The 22,367-nt window shown below is 39.4% G+C and overlaps 2 protein-coding genes across 2 annotated transcripts; one reads left to right on the top strand and one right to left on the bottom strand.

Annotated features, from left to right (window-relative positions):
• The first annotated feature begins 3,939 nt into the window (after positions 1–3,939).
• Positions 3,940–7,754, top strand: LOC141804211 (uncharacterized). Its single transcript, XM_074688537.1, has 4 exons — positions 3,940–4,153; positions 4,248–4,328; positions 5,038–5,118; positions 5,414–7,754. The coding sequence occupies exons 1-4, from the start codon at positions 3,940–3,942 to the stop codon at positions 6,328–6,330; spliced, it is 1,293 nt and encodes a 430-aa protein (XP_074544638.1). The 3' UTR covers positions 6,331–7,754.
• Positions 7,755–10,221: 2,467 nt separating this feature from the next.
• Positions 10,222–18,721, bottom strand: saga (S-antigen; retina and pineal gland (arrestin) a). The gene is made up of 15 exons (XM_074688514.1): positions 18,577–18,721; positions 18,253–18,313; positions 17,711–17,755; positions 17,320–17,519; positions 17,178–17,237; positions 17,030–17,097; positions 16,816–16,951; positions 15,192–15,276; positions 15,024–15,096; positions 14,800–14,937; positions 14,643–14,720; positions 13,470–13,484; positions 13,164–13,216; positions 12,373–12,382; positions 10,222–10,603 (listed from the first exon to the last, which is right to left on the bottom strand). Exons 1-15 carry the CDS (start codon positions 18,622–18,624, stop codon positions 10,480–10,482), a joined length of 1,194 nt encoding a protein of 397 aa, XP_074544615.1. The 5' UTR covers positions 18,625–18,721; the 3' UTR covers positions 10,222–10,479.
• Positions 18,722–22,367: the final 3,646 nt, after the last annotated feature.

Here is a 22,367-nt window from a genome sequence, read left to right as displayed (position 1 = left end):
GGCTCAAAGTTCGGCATTTTTAAACTTTTTCCAATCTGCACAGAAACAGGCGCACATGTTCAGTGTTGCGCCACTGACACAGCCATGTGTACTTTTCCCAAAAAGTACAGCGCCCCCTAATGGCAATGGCCTGAAATTAGTGAAATTGTTTTCATAGGGTACGTATTTGAACGAACTAGTCCCAGGTTTTTTCTCAGATCATGTCTATACTTGAGACATTGAAGATTAATAATCGTAATAAAATTGTTACAATTTTTGGGGGCGTGGCCACAAATGATCGCCAAAGTTGACCATTTTGCCGTTTTAAAAAAATCTTAATAGCTCTCCTGTACAATGTTGGATCAGGACCAAAATGCACACACAAGTTCGCTGTCACATCCTGATTCCATTTCTATCATTGGATGCATTAACATTAATGCTCCATAGCGCCACCAAGAGGCTAAAAATTTTTGCCCCTCCAGCTACTTTAAGCTACAGGCCTGAAATTTGTTGGGCATAACAATCATGCCTAGACCTACAAAAAAGTCTATTATGACCATAGTCAATTCCAAACAGGAAGTTCACTATTTGGACACAAACAGTGGATTTATAGCCTATGCATTTCATTCAAATACTCCTAGGTTTTTTAGTTTGATCAACTCCAATATTGGCTTGTGTATACTTCACGCATCGACAATGAAAAGTTGCAAATGGAATTTTGGTACCTCAATTTGCGTGGCCACGAATGACGGTCAAAGTTCACCATCTTGGCTGCCTCATGAAGACCGTAATAGCTGTCCTATTCATTGTTGGATCAGGACCAAAATACACACACAGGTTCAGTGTCACAGCCTCAGTGCATTTGTGTCACTGGTTGCACTAACATTAATGCTCCATGGTGCCACCCAGGGGCACAAACTGCAGCCTGTCCAACTACTTTGAGGGAAAAGCATGAAATGTTTTGGGCTTAACTATCATGCACCGGTCGAGGGCCCGTTCAGCGCTGCTTGCAGCTTTAATTATTATGATATCCTTTATCTAACCAGATAAAAGCCTCATTGAGATTTGAAATCTCTTTTTCTTGAGGGACCTGGCATGTTAGGAGTCAGTGTGTTGTCAAAAAGAGAATGGCAGGTGTCAGTGTGGTTAAAAAGCACTGTACAGTTTGTTTACAGTAGCCGCCAACACGGCGGGTGTTTACCTGTCACATGACCCTCTGTAAACTAACCTTTGTTTCCTGAGCTGAGCTTTAAGTGTCTTTGTCTCTCCACCGTCCATCCAGCCTGGGCTGACCTCAGGTGTGAAGGAAAGCGGTTTGAACAGGTAGCAGCTTGTTTACTGAGAGCAGGTACAGGTGTGAAACCCGGGCCCGCCTCCGGGTGTCCCTTAGCCGCGGGCTGTGGAAACCAGGACACTTATTAAGGTTAACTATTCATCTGCTTGTCTTCTTTTGTCCCTCAGCCTTGTTCCTCCGGCTCACTTTACCTTTGTGTCGTCCTCTGTTTTGATTTTTCAGAATAAAAGCGGGCTCTGGGACATAAAGGAGGCGTCTCTGGTTCCATGGCGATTCAGCGGTGGTGTGACTAACGGTGCTCTGGAAAGTGTGGAGGGAGGGTGAGGCGTTTCTGAGCTTTCCAAAGACTTCCCGAAATAAGGATGAAGGGTTTCCTCTTTCTGCCGACACATCTGAGTGTATCAACATTTACAAAACACAATATAAATCAAATAAAATCATTAATCAATCATCATAAGCATCATGAAAATGTCCGGTTGTTCTGTGGTTGGTTTTCAGAACCAATCAGTTCAGTTCAGTCATTTCTCTAAAGACAAACCAAAGACAGTTTTAGTGATGTGCTTGTCTGACAGTTAGCTTTTTAAAGTCTCAATACGGACTGCTCATTTGACAATATTTACAGTGACACCTGTGGTCAGAGGTGGTAGTGCTTTTTCTAGAATAAAGACTTCATCATTGCTTAAAGAAAAAGGACAGATCTCCCAAATATTTTAATTTTTACTCATGTAATTGTCTCTAAACACACATCAGTGGATACATGGAGGCCAAAGATGTTATCTGTTTGTCAGACGAAGAGACAAGTGAGCCGGCAGAGTTAAGAAAGATAAACATCCACACATGGAGCGGTCTAAGAAAAGAAAAGTGGACCCACAAATCCATGTTCATTCCTCCCTTTCCTGAGAAGATAAAACCAACGTCTGATACTAACAGTCTAAGCACAGTAAAAAAAAAAAAAAACACTTTATTCTTTTAATGTCACTTGATATAAACTTGATATAATTCATGAGATAATTTCTGAAATTCATTTAAAAGGAAGTATAAAAAGCTCCATAAGAAAATAGATGCTGACAGCTTGTCCATCATTGTCCAGTCAGCCAGCCTCCTGGTATTCCCTCTGTTGCTGGGTTAGCACAGGTAGCTCGTCCATCTTATTGCAGATAGATCTTACGTTCCCAATAACGATGGATGGAAGGACAGGTCAATGTCGTCACTTCTTAGCTCACACCTGAGAACCAGCACGTCGTCCTAACCTCCTTCTCCTCACCTTGTGGGAAGACATCCGGCCTAGCACCAGTTAGCATTGACATGCTACAGGCTGCTAACAGCTGATTTCACATGTAAACAATGCAGCCATGGTAACAACACAGGAGAAAAAATAGTAAAAATGGATTTATTACATTTTCTTTGACCTTTGAGAGATTTCTCCCTGACCTCCACAGTCCTCACATGGCCTTTAGGGTTCCCTTTCAAAAGAGAGGACTCCGTGAATCAGACGTCAGACTCTCGAGGGAACTTTGAAAGGGACTCTAACGAGTTCACGGAAACAGATTCTCAGGGGTCACACTCACAAAGAAGACGGTCTAGACCTGCTCCGTTCATCCAGTCTCTTGGGGAAACATCTGAACAAATCAAATCTGACAGAATGAAAAGAACCTTAAACAGACCTTTGAGATCCAGAATCAGTTTCTGTTCGATTATGTCTAGTTTTGGGTACGAGTTGTAGTGTCCCTCAAGGCCACCGTACATTTTCTACTTGACAACAACAAACTGATTTACCGGACAGGTCAGCTGGACGTTACGATTGAACTTTGACAAATCAAACGTTAGATTATTACATTATATAATGATCCAGAAATCAGAGACCTCAGGCTGGACAAAGAGGAGCTGTGAAAGGTGAGATAAAAGTGAAAATGTTCTTTTTTTTATGAGAGCGTATAAAGAGAGACAGAGGAGGGTGGAGAGCGATGGAGAGATAAACACACAGGTTTCTCCTCTTTCTGCTCTCAATGTGATTTTGCAGTTTCACGGTGAAGCGGGTCACGTCTCAGAGAGGCGGCCCAGTTCCTCTCCCGTGGGACAAAGACGGCGGGGCCTGCCCACCCTCCCTCTGAGTCCTCGGCCTTTTGTCTGGGAGGTCTGCAGGTGAGATCCAGCCTGAAAGGCGTTTTGTTTTGGGCGAGGTTTATAAATCGATCATCCGTCCTGCTCATCTTCCCACAGTTCCTCTGCACACGATGCTGCACGGCGCGGACGGAGCGGTGAGTCTTTCCAGAACAGCTCAGAGGATTTTCTTTCTCAGTCTGGGAGCCACTCGTTGTGGTTGGATTATAATCTCATGTTTTTTTAGATCCAGATTTGACTGTGTGTCGTTGTTTTGCAAAGTAAAATCAAGCAATCCTTTCTGAACAGGTTTTTAAACTCTCAAATTTTTCCTCTTATTTTAAAACAACCTCCAGTTGTAAGTGAGTGTTTCAGGGTAGTCCAGGAAACCTGTCTTTTCTCCTCCTCAGATGTTCAGGCTGCTGGGACTCCTCGCCCTCTCCTCCCTCGGCTCCACGATGCTGATCCCAGACACCACAGACTTCCCCAATGGAGAGCCGTCGGACATGGACGAGTGGCCCCCTGCCCCCCGCGGCCTCTCCCCGTCATGGCCCCCTGATGCCAACATGACCGGGATCCCCGAGCCTGTTCGGATGCTGGGAGACGTGGACTCAGGCATGCCATACATGCCCGGCACAGACCCGAGCCAGACCTACTGCGACATGTTGATGAACCAGGAAGTTCCCCCACCCATGGAGCAGGTCCCTTTTTTCTGCCTGTGCTCTCGCTGTAAGGGCACTGTGGGGCGCAAAGGGGACAGAGGAGACCGGGGCCCCCCAGGTATGGAACCAGACTCTAAACTGAACCACTCCCTGAAGTTTCTCTTTCATTTCTGGGCTCAGTCGGACTTAACTCTCCTGTGATCCCTCATCAGGTCAGCCCGGGAGTCGAGGTGGGATGGGGTTGACGGGGAGCAAGGGTCTTCGAGGATTCACAGGCGTTCAAGGAATCAAGGGTGAGTTACGAGACACGCAAACCCTTCTGAGACTTTCCATCAAGTGGTTCAGTTTGGTTCATCTTGGTACGGCGTTTTCTTTGGCTAAAACCAGGACAGGTCCCCAAATTACCGACCTGTCCCACTTTTTGGGACCCTTCTGTTGGGGTGTCGGACTAAACCAATCCAACCCCAGAAGGTGGAGCTAGAAACACTGCAGTCCGTTGATTGGTGGAAAGAATGTTCACTTCCTGTGTGACTGCGGCTTTTTAGTTGGATTTACTGTATCGCATTATCACATAGCTCACGTGGCTATCTGTATTCATCTTACACGCCCTCTGCCAAAAAGGACACAGTTGGCTGTGGAAACACAAACAGGATCAGGCTTTACTGATCAAACCCGTACCAAACTGTACTGATCCAAACCGGACCACTTGGTGGAAACGGGGCTTTGGAGTCCCCATTTCATTTAATGACAGGAAGTGACCATATTTGGAAGAGAGAGGGCTTGAGGTGTAAAGAAGGGAGATGTGTTACAGTTGCTCTTACGTGGTTGTAAAGTGAATTCAAGGTCGTGGTATTTACGAGAGTAATTGAAACGGAAATTGGACGTATCCATAAAAAACCACCAACAGAGGGCGCTGATCTCTGTGCTCTTGTGTGTCTAAATACAGGCTAACTTGTTTTTTTACACTTTTTTCTGGTAATTTCTGTCCTTGTCTTGTTGCAGGTCAGAAGGGCGACTTGGGGGAGAAAGGGTCAGTGGGTCCTGCTGGTTTCACCGGGGTGAAGGGCAGCCGAGGCTTCAAAGGTTCGCTGATTTAATCCTAAAGATGACGTCATGTATGATCTTTCCCGGCTGCTTCATGACACCTTCAGAAACAAATCACTGAAACACTTAAGATTTGACAATGAAACTACAACAATACGTATAAAAACTGTTCGAGAAAACAACAACGAACATCTTTGAGGTAGTTTGTCGAATCAACCAACCTGTGTTTTTTTTTACCTGATCACACAAACATCAGCGTTAAAGCAGTGCTTAAGACTGACTTCATTCTGACTGAAGTGAAAACCTTCCTCATTTTTGTGTTTTTTATCCTCAGGGGAGAAAGGGGAGTCAGGAATGGAAGGTCCTGCAGGTGCACAGGGTCCCCAAGGAGAAACTGGCACATGCCCTGCCTCATGTGAGACCATCCAGGGTCCAGAGGGACCACAAGGTGTCCCTGGGCCAGCAGGGGGCCGGGGCCTTCCAGGGGTCAAGGGCGCTGTAGGACCCAAAGGTAGCAAGGGCACTAAGGGGGACATGGGTACACCTGGTGACCCTGGGGTCAGCGGCCCAAAGGGGGATCTTGGTGAGAAAGGGGTTTGTGATTGTACAGACGGAGAAGACGGGTCTGATGGAAGACCAGGAGACAAGGGGGATAAAGGTGCAAAAGGGGATACTGGTGCGATGGGTGCACAGGGCCCTACGGGGCCCAAAGGAAGTGAGGGGATGTTAGGTCACATGGGGCCTCCAGGACCCTGCACCCCGCCCATCCAGTCTGGATTCTGTGCAGCTCTCAACCAGTCATACCCAGTACACCTCCGACCAGTCCTGTTCCCAATTATCATCCACAACCCTCAGGGGCACTTTAACCCCGACACCGGCTTATTCACCGCCGTCGTCAACGGCACCTACTTCTTCAACTACCACCTGTCGGTGTTCAGAAGAATCCTGACGGTGGGTTTGTTCGTCCGCGACAGAACCCAAAATGACAGAGTCATCACCATAAACACAGAAACATCCGAACAGGCCACCTTGAGCCAGTCCGTCGTCCTCCACCTGACAGAAGGAGAGGTGGTGTGGCTGCAGGTGAAGGACGGCATCACCAACGGCATGCACACCTCCTTTGAGAGCCGCAGCACGTTCTGTGGGTTCCTCGTGAACCCCGACACTTGTAACATGCCCGTCCTCCGAGATCACTGGAGCCCACCGCCCACTGAGGGGTACAGAGAGTACAGCTGGCCTGAAGAGCCCTGAACCCCAGCGGGCCTCAGTCAGTCGGTCCAACAGTCATAGACGACCCAAGAGCTCAAACCCAATCAAACAATCAGCGTTTCATAGCGACAGGTTCTGAAGGGAGGCTAATCTAGACCAGCAGAACAGTCAGATATCGGATCATGTTTTAGATAAATTACTGTGACACTCCAAACGTCCTGTAGCTAGTTCTGAAAATCTTCCTTTACGGTGAGACCAGTCAACGGTTGGCCCTTAAATATGATGCCACACAGGAAGCACGAGGTAAAACTCAACTTCCCCATCCCTCCTCTTCCCAGCATGGACTAAATCTTGGTCGCTCTGAGAAAAAAACTTGACTGGTACCAGATGGATCCAACACTCAGGTTTCCTTTCTTCTGGGACTGCAAAGATGTGTCCGGAATACAGGCCAAGAAAATCGTTCAGTCATTTAAGACGAATGTGAAGAATGAAGGTTGAGCAGAGTGATAAAAGATGCAACACTAAATCAGAGAATTTAATGTGTCGTTGTAGGCGTTTAAATATATTCAGATTTATATTAAATTAACCCTGTACCTGAAGAGATGTTTGTTTTCTTGGGTCAAGTTCTCTGGATCAGTTTCTTAATGTGTCAACACGCTCATGGAAGTTTCCTATTTTTAATTCTTTAAACTAAACAAACGTTGGGAATAAGAGAAACATATAGAGAAACAAACCAGGGGTCACTTGTTTGAAGGTTTTGATCTGGAAAAGTCTTGATCACGTTTCTTTTGTCCTGTTTTTGTTTAGCACTGACTAAATCTATTGACCCAGAGTTCTAATGTAGTGTCCAAACCAAACTGAGTGAATTTTATGTGAAGTCGGCGCAAAAATGTTAGTGCACGCTACTTCCTCTCAGGTGGTGTAAATGGCGTAAATTACCAATAAATTCAGGAGAACCGAATATTCTGGACTAATTGTTTGCATCATCGTAGTGAAAAAGCACCTTTGGTAATGATTGATCGTCTCTGTATTTATCGTCCCTGAACTCTGTAGCGCCACCTGTGTTTATCAGAGCAGGAACAAAAAGTATAGGAGCCATTCTACCAAATCAGTGCCATTTGCTTGTCGTAACTCTCTAAAAATAAAGTTAAATTTCTCTTTTTGACTCTAAATCTGATGACATACTAAAATCACATGCTGGCCCATCTTAGGAAAATAATTTAATTTTTTTCAAGGTTCCTGAGCTGAAACTCATGTTAGCTCTAAAAATCACGTTTTAAATGTGTCACCTAATTTTTGACTGCTTTTCAGCAGCACTTTGTGGAAGCTTGGTCCCCTATTTATTCGCTATCCCAAAATATATTTACATCGTTATGATGACAAGAATAACGATTTTAAAACTCTGAAGTGTAAAAATCCTTAAAAACAGCATTAGGTCAACTAATATTCACACTAATAAATAAATTAAGCGGGCTGGTGGACTCCAACTATATTTTAAATTTATTTTCTAAAAAAAAAATTGTATATGTGTATTTATATATATATATATATATATATATATATATATATATATATATATATATATATATATATATATATATATATATTTATATAATATTTTTTTATTTTTGAGAAACTAAAGAAATAATTAAAAAAAATTACAAAAAAATATTTTCTCAAAAAATATGTATATATATATATATATATATATATATATATATATATATATATACATATGTACATATAAGTATATCAGTATAAATATATATATATATGTATGATGGGTTTATTCTTGAGAAAATAAACTCTAAGTTGGAACAAGAAGTAAGACAAATCTATAAAAAAAAAATTTTTTTTGAAGGATTTAAATCTTCTTTCAATGGTAAAATCTATTTTTAAGAAATGGGGACAGGCAACTAATGCTTTTTATCCAGTTTTCTTAGGAAGTTTTAATAAATGTTTTTTTTTATCATTTTATTAACTATGGGTTCACATTGATGTGCATGAAATATGTTATTTTATGGAAATGTATTTCAAAGTTAAGTCTATCCATTCAAATGTATTAATTTATACATTTTAGCACCTGGGGACACAAATGGCACTGATTCAGTGGAATGGCCCATATGCAAGTTACAGGTGAGATCAAAGGGACCACTCTATGACATTCTTTGTCCACAGGGGGGCACCAAAATCTACAAACAGCCAATCCTCTTTTTTTTTTCTTACAATCTGAGCTTTAAACCAAAGTCTTTTTATTTTGAACCATCCTCCAAAAGTTAAGTTAAGTTTAGTTTTCTTTTGTTCGGCATATTTATTTGATCACACACTAACAGACATGACTGGTTTCTGTTCTTTAGCTGCTGCAGCTTAGCTTAGCATTTACCCTGTGCATGTAGAAAACTGAAAAGTGAAGCACCTTTGAATGGGCAGTGAAAATGTGTTTGTGAATGCAGGGAAATCAGAAAAGTTAAAGGTTTGAAAAAGAAAAGACAGAGCTGTGATAGAGCGAGGGAGTCATTTGGAAAGAACTAAAGCAACGTCCACAAGTTTCAGGAGTGTAGTTTTTACTTTTTGCATTGTGTTGTCTGCAGGAGCATGTTGTTTAAGGGATATTTCTGTGCATTAATCCCCAAAACAAAGCTTCTGATGTGAGTGGAAGAGTCTGAATATGTTGTTGTTGGTGATTTAGCTTCAGTTTTGTTTGACTTCCTGTGAAGAAGCTGTGATCTCTAAAGACCTCTTCCTGATCATCATAGTTTTCTGTCACGTCAAGTTTCTGTGATCTGTGCATCCTGATTTCTTTCTGAAATTAAATCGTGATTTTTCTCCTGAAGCCTTTCTGAGTGTGTTTTTAGTGAAAAAAAAAAAAACTCAGGGGTCTGCAACTTTAACTTTAATATGAGCCATTTTTCCTCAGCTCACCTGGATCAAAGTCATTCGGGAGCCAAAAAAATCTACCAATTCAAAATAAAGTTTAAAACTAGCCAAAATTATCTAAACCAAAAGTTTTTTGAGTAAATGAGATTGTACATGTGATGTCTGTCTTTTTTTATTTTAAATGTATAATTTGACTTTTTGAAAATAAATAAACAAAAATGTGCAAAAATTTCAATCAATTTCAGAATTTTGAAACTTCAAAAATGTGCAAAATTTTAGAAAATACTAAATTTTCAACAATTTACAAAAGTTTTGATAAAAATGATGAAAATTTTCAAATGCCAATATTTTAATGTGTTGATATGTGGCCAAAATTTTTAATTTACAAAAACCTTTTTAAAAATAGAGAAAAAAATGAAAATAATGAAACTTTTTTTAAAAATTGCAAAAATGTGCAAAATTTTCTATAAAACTCCTTAATTTAAAAGCTTCCAAAAAAATAAACGCTTATTATATTTTAAAAATCTACAGAATTAAAAAAAAATAATTATCATAGTTATTATTTATCTAAAACCACAAGTTTTTTGAGTTAATGAGATTGTACATGTGATGTCTAGGTCTTTTTTATTTTTCGTGTAAAATAGATAAAATATTTAAACTATTATGATAAATTTGCATAATTTTCAATCATTTTTAAAATTCCAATATGTGCAAAAATGTCAAACAATATATACATTTCAACATTTTACAAAAGTTTTGATAAAAATGAGAAATATTCACAAAAATTTTGCAAAATTTTAATTTGTAAAAAGTTTTGCGGAATTGTGAATTTAAAAAAAACTTGTTCAAAAGATTAAATTTCAAAAATTTACAAAAAAAATCAAATTAATTGCCAAAATTTTAAAAATTTGGAATTGCAAAAATCTGAAAAATTTTCTATAAAAAATCTGTAATTCAAAAAACTTAACTTAAACCTAAAAATAATTATCATTATAATAATTCAATGAATAAACATGACGATACCCCAAAGATGGTCTGACCCATAAATGCCTCAACCAGTTTTTATTCTCGCATCACTCACAGAGCTACAGAGACGTTAGTCAGTGAACTTTTTGTCTGATTCACACACGATGCAAATATTAAAGCATTTACCTCTGGTTAGATTCATCTACCTAAGGGGCGAAAATGTTATGATGCATGTTTGTGACACCAAAGCATGAGAAACCACCACACGACCCTTTAAAGGACATTTCCTAGCACAGACTGAGCCGACCCAAACTCCTGTCTTCGTTCCAGCTCTGTCCATCCTGGTCTCTACTTCTCTGCAGGGGCCATGTCCTCGCCTCCCGACACGTTTCCGTCTTCATCATCATCCTCGATCATCCCCCTCAGGTAGGCTCGCTTAAACTCCTGGAACTCCATCTCCTCCTCCATCTCGCTGCAGACAACAGAGGCAGCCAGGTGAAGTAAGCGTAACAAAGTGTCTTTGGGCTCAGTTTAAGGTTCAGGGAGGTGGTTCAGTAAAGTTTTTCACCCGTTAAAAACACAAAGCTCATATTCGTGTTGTTTCCTTTTGTAAAGAGAAAGAGGGCACGACGAAGAGGGTTTAGAAAGCTGACACTGCTGATAAGACACGAGGAGGGGAAGAGGAGCCGGCACAGGGTGGCGTTCAAAAGGAGCTGAATCAGGGACATAAGGACCTGGAACCTGATCTGGTTCCTGGACGTGGTAAACAAAAGAGAACAGATGGAGGACTGATACATCAAATATGACAATAAACACGGGCGTGTGTGCAAAACCTGCAGCTCTGTCTGCACAGAGAGACTCAGAGTCAGGGACTGAAGCTTCTAAATTTTAGTTCTTACATTAAATTCTTATTATTACTCTTTTTTTTTTTGCACTTTGATTATTTTAAGCTGCTGTGACACTTACATTTCCTCCACAACATGGAGGATCAGTACAGGATACTCAGACTATATGCCTGTCCAACAGAACTACCTCTGCTTTTCTGAATGTTACCAAAGGGGTGCCCCAAGGCTCAATGCTGGGACCCTTTTTATTTTTAATCTTCTTAAACAATCTGTGATAACTTGATAAAAACAGTGGATCTTTTTTGTGCAGACAACACCATAATTTATTGCTGTTCAGCCCGATCACTCACTAAGGCTGTCAAGTTTTTAGAAGCAGCATTTAATGTTATCCAGACTCGTTTATATGATTTAGAAGTGGTTTTGAATTAAAATTTAATTTATGATTTATTTTTTATTTTATTTCATTTTATTTTACTTAAGATAATTTTACTTAGGATTATTTTTAGTTCAAGTTTCTTTAATTTCACACAGTTAAATTTCTACTTTAACTTCCATGCCTTCAACTGCTTTGCTTTTTCTACTCTTGTTTATTATTATTATTATTATTATTATTATTATTATTATTATTTTATTTTTATTTTATTTTATTATTATTATTATTATTATTATTATTATTATCATTAATTAATTATAATTTATTTATTTATTTATTTATTTATTTATCTATTTTAATATTCTGGCATTTTTTAAACATTTTTCCTGGTATTGTTGACTGCCTTCAATTACCATACTTTTTGGACTTTTGTATATTTGATTTTTATTTTTATTATTATTAGTAGTTTTATTGTTATTATTATTATTATTATTATTATTATTATTATTATTATTATTATTATTATTATTATATTTTGTTCATTTTCTATGACTTTTTTTCGTAGTTCTGCAGACTATTTTCAACTGCTGTACTTTTAAAACTTTTGTATATTTCTATATTTTGTTGTATTTTTCATTATTACATACTTTTTCTTCTAGCCATTTTTAAAGATATTTTTTATTGTCAGAATTTTTTGCAGACACTTAGAAAGAATTTCATTGCACAGGGAAACACTAATTTTTAACTGTGCACATGACAATGAAGTCTGTGAATCTTTGAATCTTGAAATACAAAATCAAACAAAGGTGCCACCACTGAATATTATAAATACTGTAGCATCTAAAGGACAACCTATGCAGCAGGTTTTAGGATGAATACTTGTGTCTTATCCCGGATCAGAAGCTCTCGGCCAGGCCCCCTTTGTAAAAGGATCCTGGGCTTCTCTGGTAAAATAAAGGTTAATAAATAAATTCTCTTCATTTCTACTTTGGAGCCAGAACACATGAAATCTTTGGACCTTACCTGTCCTTCACTGTGAGCAGCATTGAGACAAAAAAAAGAATGAGAGACATCAAATTTAACCTTTCATAAGAAGCTGTTGTTTGTCTACAGAAACGTTCTGTGGAATAAAGCTGCACAGACTTTTTGAAAAGCAGGGTGAGAAAGAAAAACAAAGGCACACAGCGTGGGTTTGACCCCACAGACAGCAAAGGTTATGTTATTAATCTGACATTTCTTGTGTTTCAAAGCGTTTAGTTTCTGTAAACCTGAGAGTGAGACATGCTGAGATTCAGGGAGCGGAGCTGAAATCCTGGCTCTGCTTCCTGGAGAAAGAGGATCATGGAGTGCTGAGTTAATCATTACCTCAGCTTTGGCTCGTCTCTGGTTTAATCTTCTGCAGCTCTCAAATTGTTGTTTTGGTCTGGATGCTAGCTGCAGCTGCTGCTGTTTCCTATTTCTCAAACACATCTTTGTTCAACAACTTTTCTGGACACTTGAAAACTTTTGTTGCTCCTTTTTAAAACTTGCAGCATTTTTAAGGTCATTGGATCCTCTGAAACAGCTTTTTGTTGTTTTTCTCTGGACGTCACAGCAGATCACAAACGCCACCTGCTGCGTCGTTGGTGGAGTCTTGTTAATGAATTCATGAAGAAAGCTGTACTAGTCTCTTCATTTTACTCTTGAAGAAAATATTCCCATCATTTTCAGACTGATATATATCATCCTATCACCCCTTGCTATAAGGATAAATATAAGTGAGCTCATGTTGTTTAAATGTGTTCAGTGATAGTTTAACTGAGTCGTTTCCGTACCTGCATCAGGTTTAGGATGCATCAGTTTAAAGGGGACCTCCAGGCTGACTTCACTGGAAACAAACAGAAAACATGATGAAAAAGTAAGCCAAAAACCCAAAGAAAAAAAACCCCGCTGCACTACTGCACTGCAACAGCAGAGGGTCGAAGTTCAAGTATAACAGTGATTAGATGGAGCGTTTTAATTTGCAGACTCAAAATGGGAAGTTGGAAAACAGAACCTCAGAGTACCATGACCTGTCTGCGACGAAATGAACATTTTCAAAGTGAGTGGAGTAATTTATGATAAAAAGCAGGAGGACCCACCTTGATCCCATCATCCTGTGAGCGAGGCGGGAAATGAGAAACAAAGTTCTGTTGAATGACTTAATAAATACAAGAGGTCAAAGTAAAAGTCCTGGACGTTCAGACTGAGCATGTGCAGATTTTCAAATTTTCACATTTTCATATGTTGAAAAAAAAATGAAATTAATAAAAATCCTCAATCTGTCTAAAAACTACGGTGGCTATTACATTCACCCAAAAATAAATAAATAAATAAATAAAAGATCCTAAATCTGTCTGAAAACCGCGGTGGCTCATTACATTTACCCAAAATAAAAAAATTAAAAAATCCTAAATCTGTCTGAAATATTATGGTGGGGTATTGCATTCACCTCAAAATTAAAAAGAAAAAAGAAAAAAAAATAAAAAAAATCATAAAATCATAAATCTGTGTGAAAAATTATGGTGGCGTATTGCATTCACCCAAAAAAAAATAATAATAATACGCTCACGTTTCATGCTTCTTCACTGAGATGTTGATTAAAAATTTTAAAGAATTTTTTTCTTTTTTTTTTGGAGTTTAAGTTCAAGCTTTCTTAAGTGATAGTTTCTCATAAACACAGAAAATTAAGAAATAAATACCAATTTAATTTAATTCAATAATAAAAAAATGAATACTAAAAAATAAATAAATAATATAATAAATAAAATAAATAATTAATAATTCATTAAATATATATATATATATATATATATATATATATATATATATGATTCAATATTTTTTTATTTAATTTCTTTGTACTTGTTGCAATGACAAATAAAGTTCTATTCTAAAATACTGTTTTTACCCTCCTGACAGGCCTCTAGAGGGCTGACCAATCAGAGTGAAGGGGGTTTCTTACATTGTTTATTTTGTTGATTAAGGCTATGATGAAAATATGTGTCAAAAAACGTTTTAATGGTCAAAACTAAAATAAAGATTTAAGAACTAAAGACTAAAAACAAACCTAAAAAACTGCCCTCAGACCAAAAACTAAAACCACTAGTTCATGAAAACTAGACTAAGACTCAAAGGTGTCAGGTGACTACAATATGATTAAAATCAAATGGTGTTTCAGTCAAAAGACTTAGCTGTCAAAGCTAACGCTGGTGTCTTAAAGGGACAGGATGATATGAGACAGAGGAAAGACTTGGAAACATCTCGATACTGACCCTGCGATGATGAGCTTCACCAGGACTCGGTAAGAAACGATGATCCCCATCACCTCCTGCAGCACGCCGTCCTTCACACTGAGAGAAGAGAAGCATCATGAAACCTTAACTCCACGTAGACGCGTCACCGGGGCAGGTCTGGTCCTGGTTCACTCACATGGTGGATGACGCCAGGTTGGTGTCCTCGTGCTTCAGTTTGCCGTCCAAAACGATGCCCCGTCTCTCCCTGTTGTTTGCCAGCAGGGGCAGCAGAGCGTAGACTCTCTGCAGACTCGTTCCAGGAGGCACCGAATCCCTGAGACACAGAAGCATGTATGTATTTAGACCCCAGGTGGACCAGGCCTAAACCCGCCCCTATCAAGCTAACTGGTGCGTTCTTACCCCGGCTCCTCGATGGCCACAGATTTGGCGTAGCTGTCGTTGGAGTACAGCACCACGTTGGCAACCTGATCCACTGAGGAGGAGAAAGAGTCTCATTCACAGGTCCTCCAGTGGGACGGGCACTAACTACGAGTCATTTCACAGTAAACACAGAGTGGAGACGTTTACCAGAGACGATGATGTTCTTGATGGTTTTGCTGGAGTCGTTGGTGACGTCGACGTGCACTTTGATGACCTCACCGTGATAGTAGAGCTGGAAACGAAAGGAACAGGTTGACAACCTCCTACAAAAACAAACTCTTTCTCTTCAGCTCATTTCTCTTCTCATGACTGTAGGACGCAAGATCTCTGTTAATCGAGTGATGGTTGTCTTGGTTTTTGGTCGGTTGGTTGGTTCTTGATTGATTTGATTCTTAGTCAGTTGTTAAACAGTTGGGGGGCTGGTTTCTCAGTTGGTTGATCAAAGGTTTGGCTTGTTGGATGGTTTGGTTTTTTGCTAGCTCTTTTAAGGGGCGTGGCCTTTTTGTTTAAGTGTCCAGTTACGCTAAAGCTATGTTTCAAGTTTGAGGTTTCAAAGTCCACATTTGTAGATGTCCCAAAATTCTTTTGCCAAGTAAAACAAGACAGTTGTACACTAACTAAAGATAAAATGTAGTTAAGCATAATAAACAGCTGTAGAAAATCATTGATCCTCAAGATTATGCTAAAGGAAAGGCTAGGTAGTCAGGCAGCCAGCTGGCTTCCCATGGCGAGGCAACCGGGTTGATACTATGTGGCACTGGGGTTAGTGCCACAACAGTTGATGACGTAAACAGATGAAAACTTTGCTAATCTAAGTTTAAGAAATATGCTGACGCCTAGGGATGGGTACCAAATCAGGTATTTTTATACCGACCGAATTCTGTCAAAAGTACCGAAAAAATAGTCGAATTTCCATGATGGACATGAACACAGCATCACAAGGTTGTATACCGCAGAATAAAAATGTTAAATTGAAAAATATATGTATTTCATTATTAGAGAAATTGATATTTTTACCACATTAACACAAAAGAACAAAAGAACATTGGTACTGTTGAGAACCGGTACCGATTGCCAGGTACCGGGCATCTGTACTGTATCACTTCAAATGTGAAAGGTACCCATCCCTACTAACGCCCCTCCTGGGAATACACCGACTATGTGTTCAGGACCTCCAGACAGCTAGGAATACCCAGACTGAGGAGTTTCCTGGATTCCCAACCCAATGATAATCCTCTCGTGGGTCATGTTGGGTGGTAAAACCTCAAACCTGTTGAGTCCTGGTCTGGCTTCACTCATTAAGTCGGTTTGTTGTTGTAGTCCAGATAAAAACCATGCGGTTTGGACACGGTTTGTTTTATTTTGAAAGTCACTGGCTCTTTTAGGTGGTTCCTGGCACTACTTCCTGTCCCTCTCTATCTGCTTTTTGTAAAGTGACACATCACTGCTCCGACATCCTGCTGAAATAGAAGGCTTGCATATCTTTCTGGAGCAGGGGCACTGTTGGACCACAACGGAGTGGCTCTTACGTGAGTTTACACAACGACTTGAATGGTAACCTATCTGATCTGGTGCTAATGGAGCTCAGCAGGAAGCATCTGCTGAATTTTGGCTGTAAGAATCATTCCAGAAGCTCTTTGGAATTCTGGAATCGAACATTCCGGAATGAGCAGGATGTTTCTGATTGGTTCATGTCAGTGTATGATGCTCCTCAGTCAGTGATGTCACAGATTGAGTCATTCTGGAATGACTCATGTCTGATCCAACCCACCTCTTTGTCCAGACTGGCCTTCACATGCAGCGGTTTCTCCGACATCACGAACTCCTTGGTGGTTTCCACAGAGGGCGCCACCCCCGAGCTCTCTGGAGCGTACTGGACCTTCCTGAGCAGCAGCTTCACCGAGCTCCTGTTGGAGAAATCCCAGAGAGGTTAGGAAAAAGCAAAGACTTCAGATAGATATTGATAAACATCAGCTGAGACTCACCGCCGGTGGACTTTACTGTCCTGACTCTCGGCGCTGAACGCTTTGATCTCAAACTCCACGGCACATTGCTGCAGAGGAGGAGAGAGGAGGCGTCACCACGCTGTTATCACTAAACAGGTCTGATTTTATTTCACTGCTGGGATCTTACCTTGCCCTCATCATGGGGTGCCGGCTGGAGAGCCACTGAGCAAGGCAGGTTGTCAGGAAACTACAGAGACAACATAAAGTCAAGCATCAGCACATCTTTGGTTGTTTTTTTTCTTTTACAAGAGCAATGCAGCTCAAAGCACCTCAAAGAAGAAAGGGTGGGCGTTGTCTCCTAGCTTGCGCAGCAGCTTAGCTTGCATCCTGGTGTGGACTCCCTTCTCCCGGTCCAACAGAGGCGGGTACACCTGGCGCGTGGACAGGTACAGCTCCCGGCGGAAAGCTATCCCCATTACGTCCATGTCGTCTCTGCCGTAGCGAAAGGTGCAGGAGAGGGTGACGAACACTGAGGGACGAGAGTCACAGCGATAAACTCATCCACCCGCACATTGAAAAAAATGTGAAGGAAAAACTGCTCAAAGATCGACCAAAAGGCTGAAAAACACAAATTCAAGGAGTTGTGTTTGTGAAAGTGGAGGCACAGACTGAAGCTGGTGTTAGAGATGAAGTATCTCAGCAGGTGTGCTGATTACTGACCTTTCCTTCCCTGCAGAGCTTCTGGATCAATGAGGATGACGCCATCTAGTGGTAAAAACAGAAAATTAAAGCTTTGGAGCAGCTTTTGATCACTCTACAGGTGAAACTCAGCTTTAAAAGCAGTTTAGAGTATAGTGAGAAAACTTTGTCCATGGGCGTACCACAGGGGTCTATTCTGGGTCCCCTGTCCACAGTCAGACAGTCTTTATCCATCGTTACGCTGATGATATTCAGCTGTATTTGCCCGTTAAATGAGAAAACCTGCCTCATTGAGGTTTATTTTTCCTTGCATTTGGACCGCTGAATTTTAAGATATGTTGTACAAGAAGAAGTCTGACAACAAGTCAAGGAAAAGGACGACATCCAGCTAAAATCTGAGTCTGAGGGAGAAAAGCCAAACTATGAGTTTAGCTTCCTAAGTCTGATTATCAAAGGAACTTTATCCAGGAACGAGGGACTTTTTGAGGATCTATGGGCTGAACTTGGGTCCAAATAAAGCTCTGAGGTAAGTGATCTTTGTGTGTGTCATAGACAAAACTCACCGACTGGATCCACCGAGTCCACACGGTCCACAAAGTCTCTCCTCCCCATGTAGACCCCGACCTGAAGCAGAACAGAGTCATGGTGACCTCGTGGGAAAAGGAAGTGAAGCAGCTCACCTGATTTACAGAATCAAACCCAGGGAGGTGGGAAATGTATTTATCTAATGACAACGTTCATTGATCTACTGCTCCTGGAGTTTTGACTTCCTGCTCTGGTCCCCGTGGACGTTTAGCAACTGTTTAAACGTCTTTGGTAAAGTCTGTTTTTCTGTTTTTAGATTCTAAGAGACGTCTGAGGAGGTGTCAGACGGTTGATCCACTCACCGACTTGTCTTTGCAGATCTTCTTGAAAACGATGTTTTTTGGACTCATGGTGCAGATCAGACGAGTCGACTCACAGCTACCTGAGGACACAAAGAGACGATCGATGAGTCTGTTTTCTTACACTCCTCAGGTCGGTTAGCAGAGTCCAGCCAAATCAACCCACGACAGGATAATGGAGCGCCATCTTGATCCCAGATGATCAGTTTTCTGCAGAGTTACGAGCTGCGCAAACATCAGAAAACTCTGCTTCTGATCAAGGAACATGTTTTTATGTCAGGATCAGGATTTGGATTTGATTTTTCAGACTATTTTGACCTGAAAACAACAATTTTTAGCCCTAAATTCTTCTGAATTCTCATTTCTTTGAAGTCAAAAACTGTTGCCACAGCATATTTTACACTGTTAAGGATAAATACTGACTGAATGCATTTTTTTGGCAGAAACTGTGGATAGTTAAGATTTTACATTTTACTACTCTTAGCAAGACAAATCTACCCCTTGTGTCCTTGAACTATACGGAATATCCCTTTCTTTAAACACAGCTGTCATTGAATTTCAGCAGCTCTTCAGTTGCACTCACTAATTTTTTCTGCAGAAAGAAAAACGAGACGCACACACCTGTAAGTTTCTGCACATCAAGCTTTGGCGCCCTCTAGTGGCTCAGGAATGCAATTGTTAGTTTCAAATGAATGCATTTTACTCAGTTTCTCTAAATAATTTGTATCTTTTTGAACTAAACCCTGACAAAAAGTGAGGGCTAAGCACTTATTTGTACCCAGATTACGCCTCCCGGGTTTATTGATTTAAAAAAGCTGACGGATTAGTTCGGCCTTAACTCCTCTGAGCTCTTAATCCTGTTAAAACCTGCTCAGGTGTGTCTCATGTCTTCACTCACTGTGTTATACATCTCCTTTTTGCTCATTCACAGTTTGAAACAAGGCAAAATAAATCTGTTTAAAGAGATTCATCACCTCAAAGTTTCAGATTTGAGTTTGAAAAGTTTGTTTAAAGAGTTTATTTATGATGTAGTTTGGAATGGACTGCAAAAAAAAATTTAAAAACAAACATTTATAACACTTCAGTTATCGCATTTATCATATTCAATAAACAGAGAAATGAAGCACATCCCTTATGAACAGCTAAACCAGTAGTTTAGTGTGTGCTCAATAAATAAATAAATAAAAATGAATAAAAATTAAAAAGTGACCCAAAGGAGTAAAAATGTGTTAGATGTGTCAGGGTTTGAAGGAGACGGACTCACCTGGGTTGCAGAGAAGGGTGGATGGATGGTGATGATGTCGTTCAGTGAAGCTCGATGTGTGACCACAAGCCGTCTGTTAAAGAACCCCTCAGCACCGTCAGCCAATCAGGTGAGCCAGCTGTAAGGAGACCCCCACAGCATCAGGACAAACGCAGCTTCACGTGGACGGACTGACGGAGCGTACGAGAGGATTGAAGAGGGTTTCTCCTCCGTCAGCACAGAGCGGGATTACAGAGGGAGAGATTCATCCACCGCTCTGTGAAACACTTAATTCTGATTGGTCGAAACACCCAAATCAGAGATACACTGACAAAGCATGATGAGCGATTTCAATCAGAAATCCTCAGACAGAAGATTTCCCCTCTGCCTGTTGACTCTGTGGCAAAAACACCTCTTCATGTTACACTGCAAAAACTGAAATCCAACAAAGTGTTTTTGTCTTATTCTTTACTGTACAAGTACTCTAAAAAGACTCTCATTGTGAGCCAGAATCACCTGACAAGTCCAGAAAAATGTCTTCATTCAAGAAACTAAAAGAAAAAAAAAAAAGACTTCCAAATAAAATTAAAAAAATAAATAAAATAAAATTAAAAAATAAAATAAAATAAAAAAAGCTAATAATAAATAAAAACCTTTTTCCTACCACATTTACGGATTTTTTTAAGCTACTCACATGTTATCTTTGTCTTTTATCCCTGTGAAAATATTTCCCTTAAACGTTTCATTTTCTTAGGGTATGAAGTAAAAATTGAAATTCCTTTAAAATATTTTATTTTGTTCTGAATGTTAAAGACATACATCAAAGGGTAAAAAGCTAATTAATTATTGAATGTACAAATTTAAAATGTGTTAAAGCATGTTCAAATGTTTCGCAAAGCATAAAAAGAAGCAATTATTCAAGGAAATTCCAAAAACTGTTTTTTTTTTCTTTTTCTTTTTTTTCTTTTTCATTTTTTTCTTTTTTGTAAACATTAATTTCATAATGTTTAATGTTGAATATTTTTTTCTTTTTCTTTCTTTTTCTTTTTCTTTTTCTGACACAAATTTCAAACTGTTTAATGTTGAATACTTTTTTCTTTTTCTTTTTTTTTATCTTTTTTTCTTTTTTGTTAACACAAATTTCATACTGTTTAATTATTATTTTTCTTTTTCTTGTTTTTTTTTCTTTTTTTTGTTAACATTAATTTCATCCTGTTTAATGTTGAATACTCAGATATTCAGGACCTCTGTGAAACTCTATGAACACAATCAAATATTAAAAAATGTATGAATGAAAAATAAAAAAAATGTATTAAGACACAATATTTCAAAGAAAATAATTAAAACATTTAAAGGCATTAGGGGGAAAAAAAAACAAAACAGAAAAATGGACGGATGCTTTCATATTTCATGCATCAGAAGGTTAAGAGATTAAAAATAGGACATATATAGTTGGTTTCACTAGGTTAAGTTAGTCACCTTGTTGGAGTTAATTTGTCGGGTTAACTTTTTTAAAATCCATAGTTTCTTCATATTTTCTCCAAAAAGCCTCTGAGTTGTTTTCTTAGCCACAGTTCACGTTAAGCCGTTTGACTTTCTGTGAAGCCGATTATTTTTTCACTTCTCTTTTTGTTGTTTGAACATTGTTAGAGCTTCCTCCCTCTTCACTTCCACTTTAAAACATAAAAAGATGATAACTAGTGTCTCTGAGTGTCCAGAAAAGCGCTTTCATAAATAAAATGTATTTATGATAATAATACTTATTATCATTATCATTATTACTATTATTCAGCAAATTATCTACAGTAACTGCGCTAACGTTTTAACGAAATCGAAACTTCATGGTCATTATGGCCTTTAGAGTGCATTTTACACCCCTGTGGTGTGGCCTGACATTTTTCCCTCTTGTATTACTTTTACTTTTAAACTTCAAGTAGTTTTGACACCAGCACTTTTACACTTTTACTGATGTAAAAAAAAGTCCATACTTTAACTTCTACAAAAGTCTTTTTAACTCTACTATCTATACTTTGACTTGAGTAATGAATGTGAATACTTTTGACACCTGTGTGTGTGTGTGTGTGTGTGTGTGTGTGTGTGTGTGTGTGTGTTTATATATCAGCAGGTCTGATCAGTGTGAGGAGGTTTTTATTTATAGACGGACGAAGCGATGGGCTGCAGCTCTAATCTGCCGTTCTGCAGGTCAGCAGGCGGACACACACACACACACACACACACACACACACACACACACACACACACACACACACACACGCACACAGATGGATTACCGTCCTGCACTGCAGTAATCATCATTATTACACAGCAGATTACAGCACACACACAACACACACACCTATGGTCAAAGTGTCTGGCTGAGCCATGCTGTTGTAACCCGTCCATGGTTTCCAAAACAAATGTCAGATTTGGGACAAGGACATTTCTCCACTTTTTTTCTCACAGAATCAAATAACACAGATTTTTTTTTTTTTTGTGAAATTAAACTTTATTTTTGAAAATCACCAACAATTATTTTCAGTCCATTACGAAT

The sequence above is a fragment of the Halichoeres trimaculatus genome, unplaced genomic scaffold (assembly GCF_033239565.1).
Source record: "Halichoeres trimaculatus isolate MK-OKI-2021-1 unplaced genomic scaffold, fHalTri1.1 fHalTri1_scaffold_15, whole genome shotgun sequence".
Taxonomy (NCBI): domain Eukaryota; kingdom Metazoa; phylum Chordata; class Actinopteri; order Labriformes; family Labridae; genus Halichoeres; species Halichoeres trimaculatus.
Note: the sequence above shows the minus strand (reverse complement) of the source record. Positions and strands in the feature narration are given on the sequence as shown.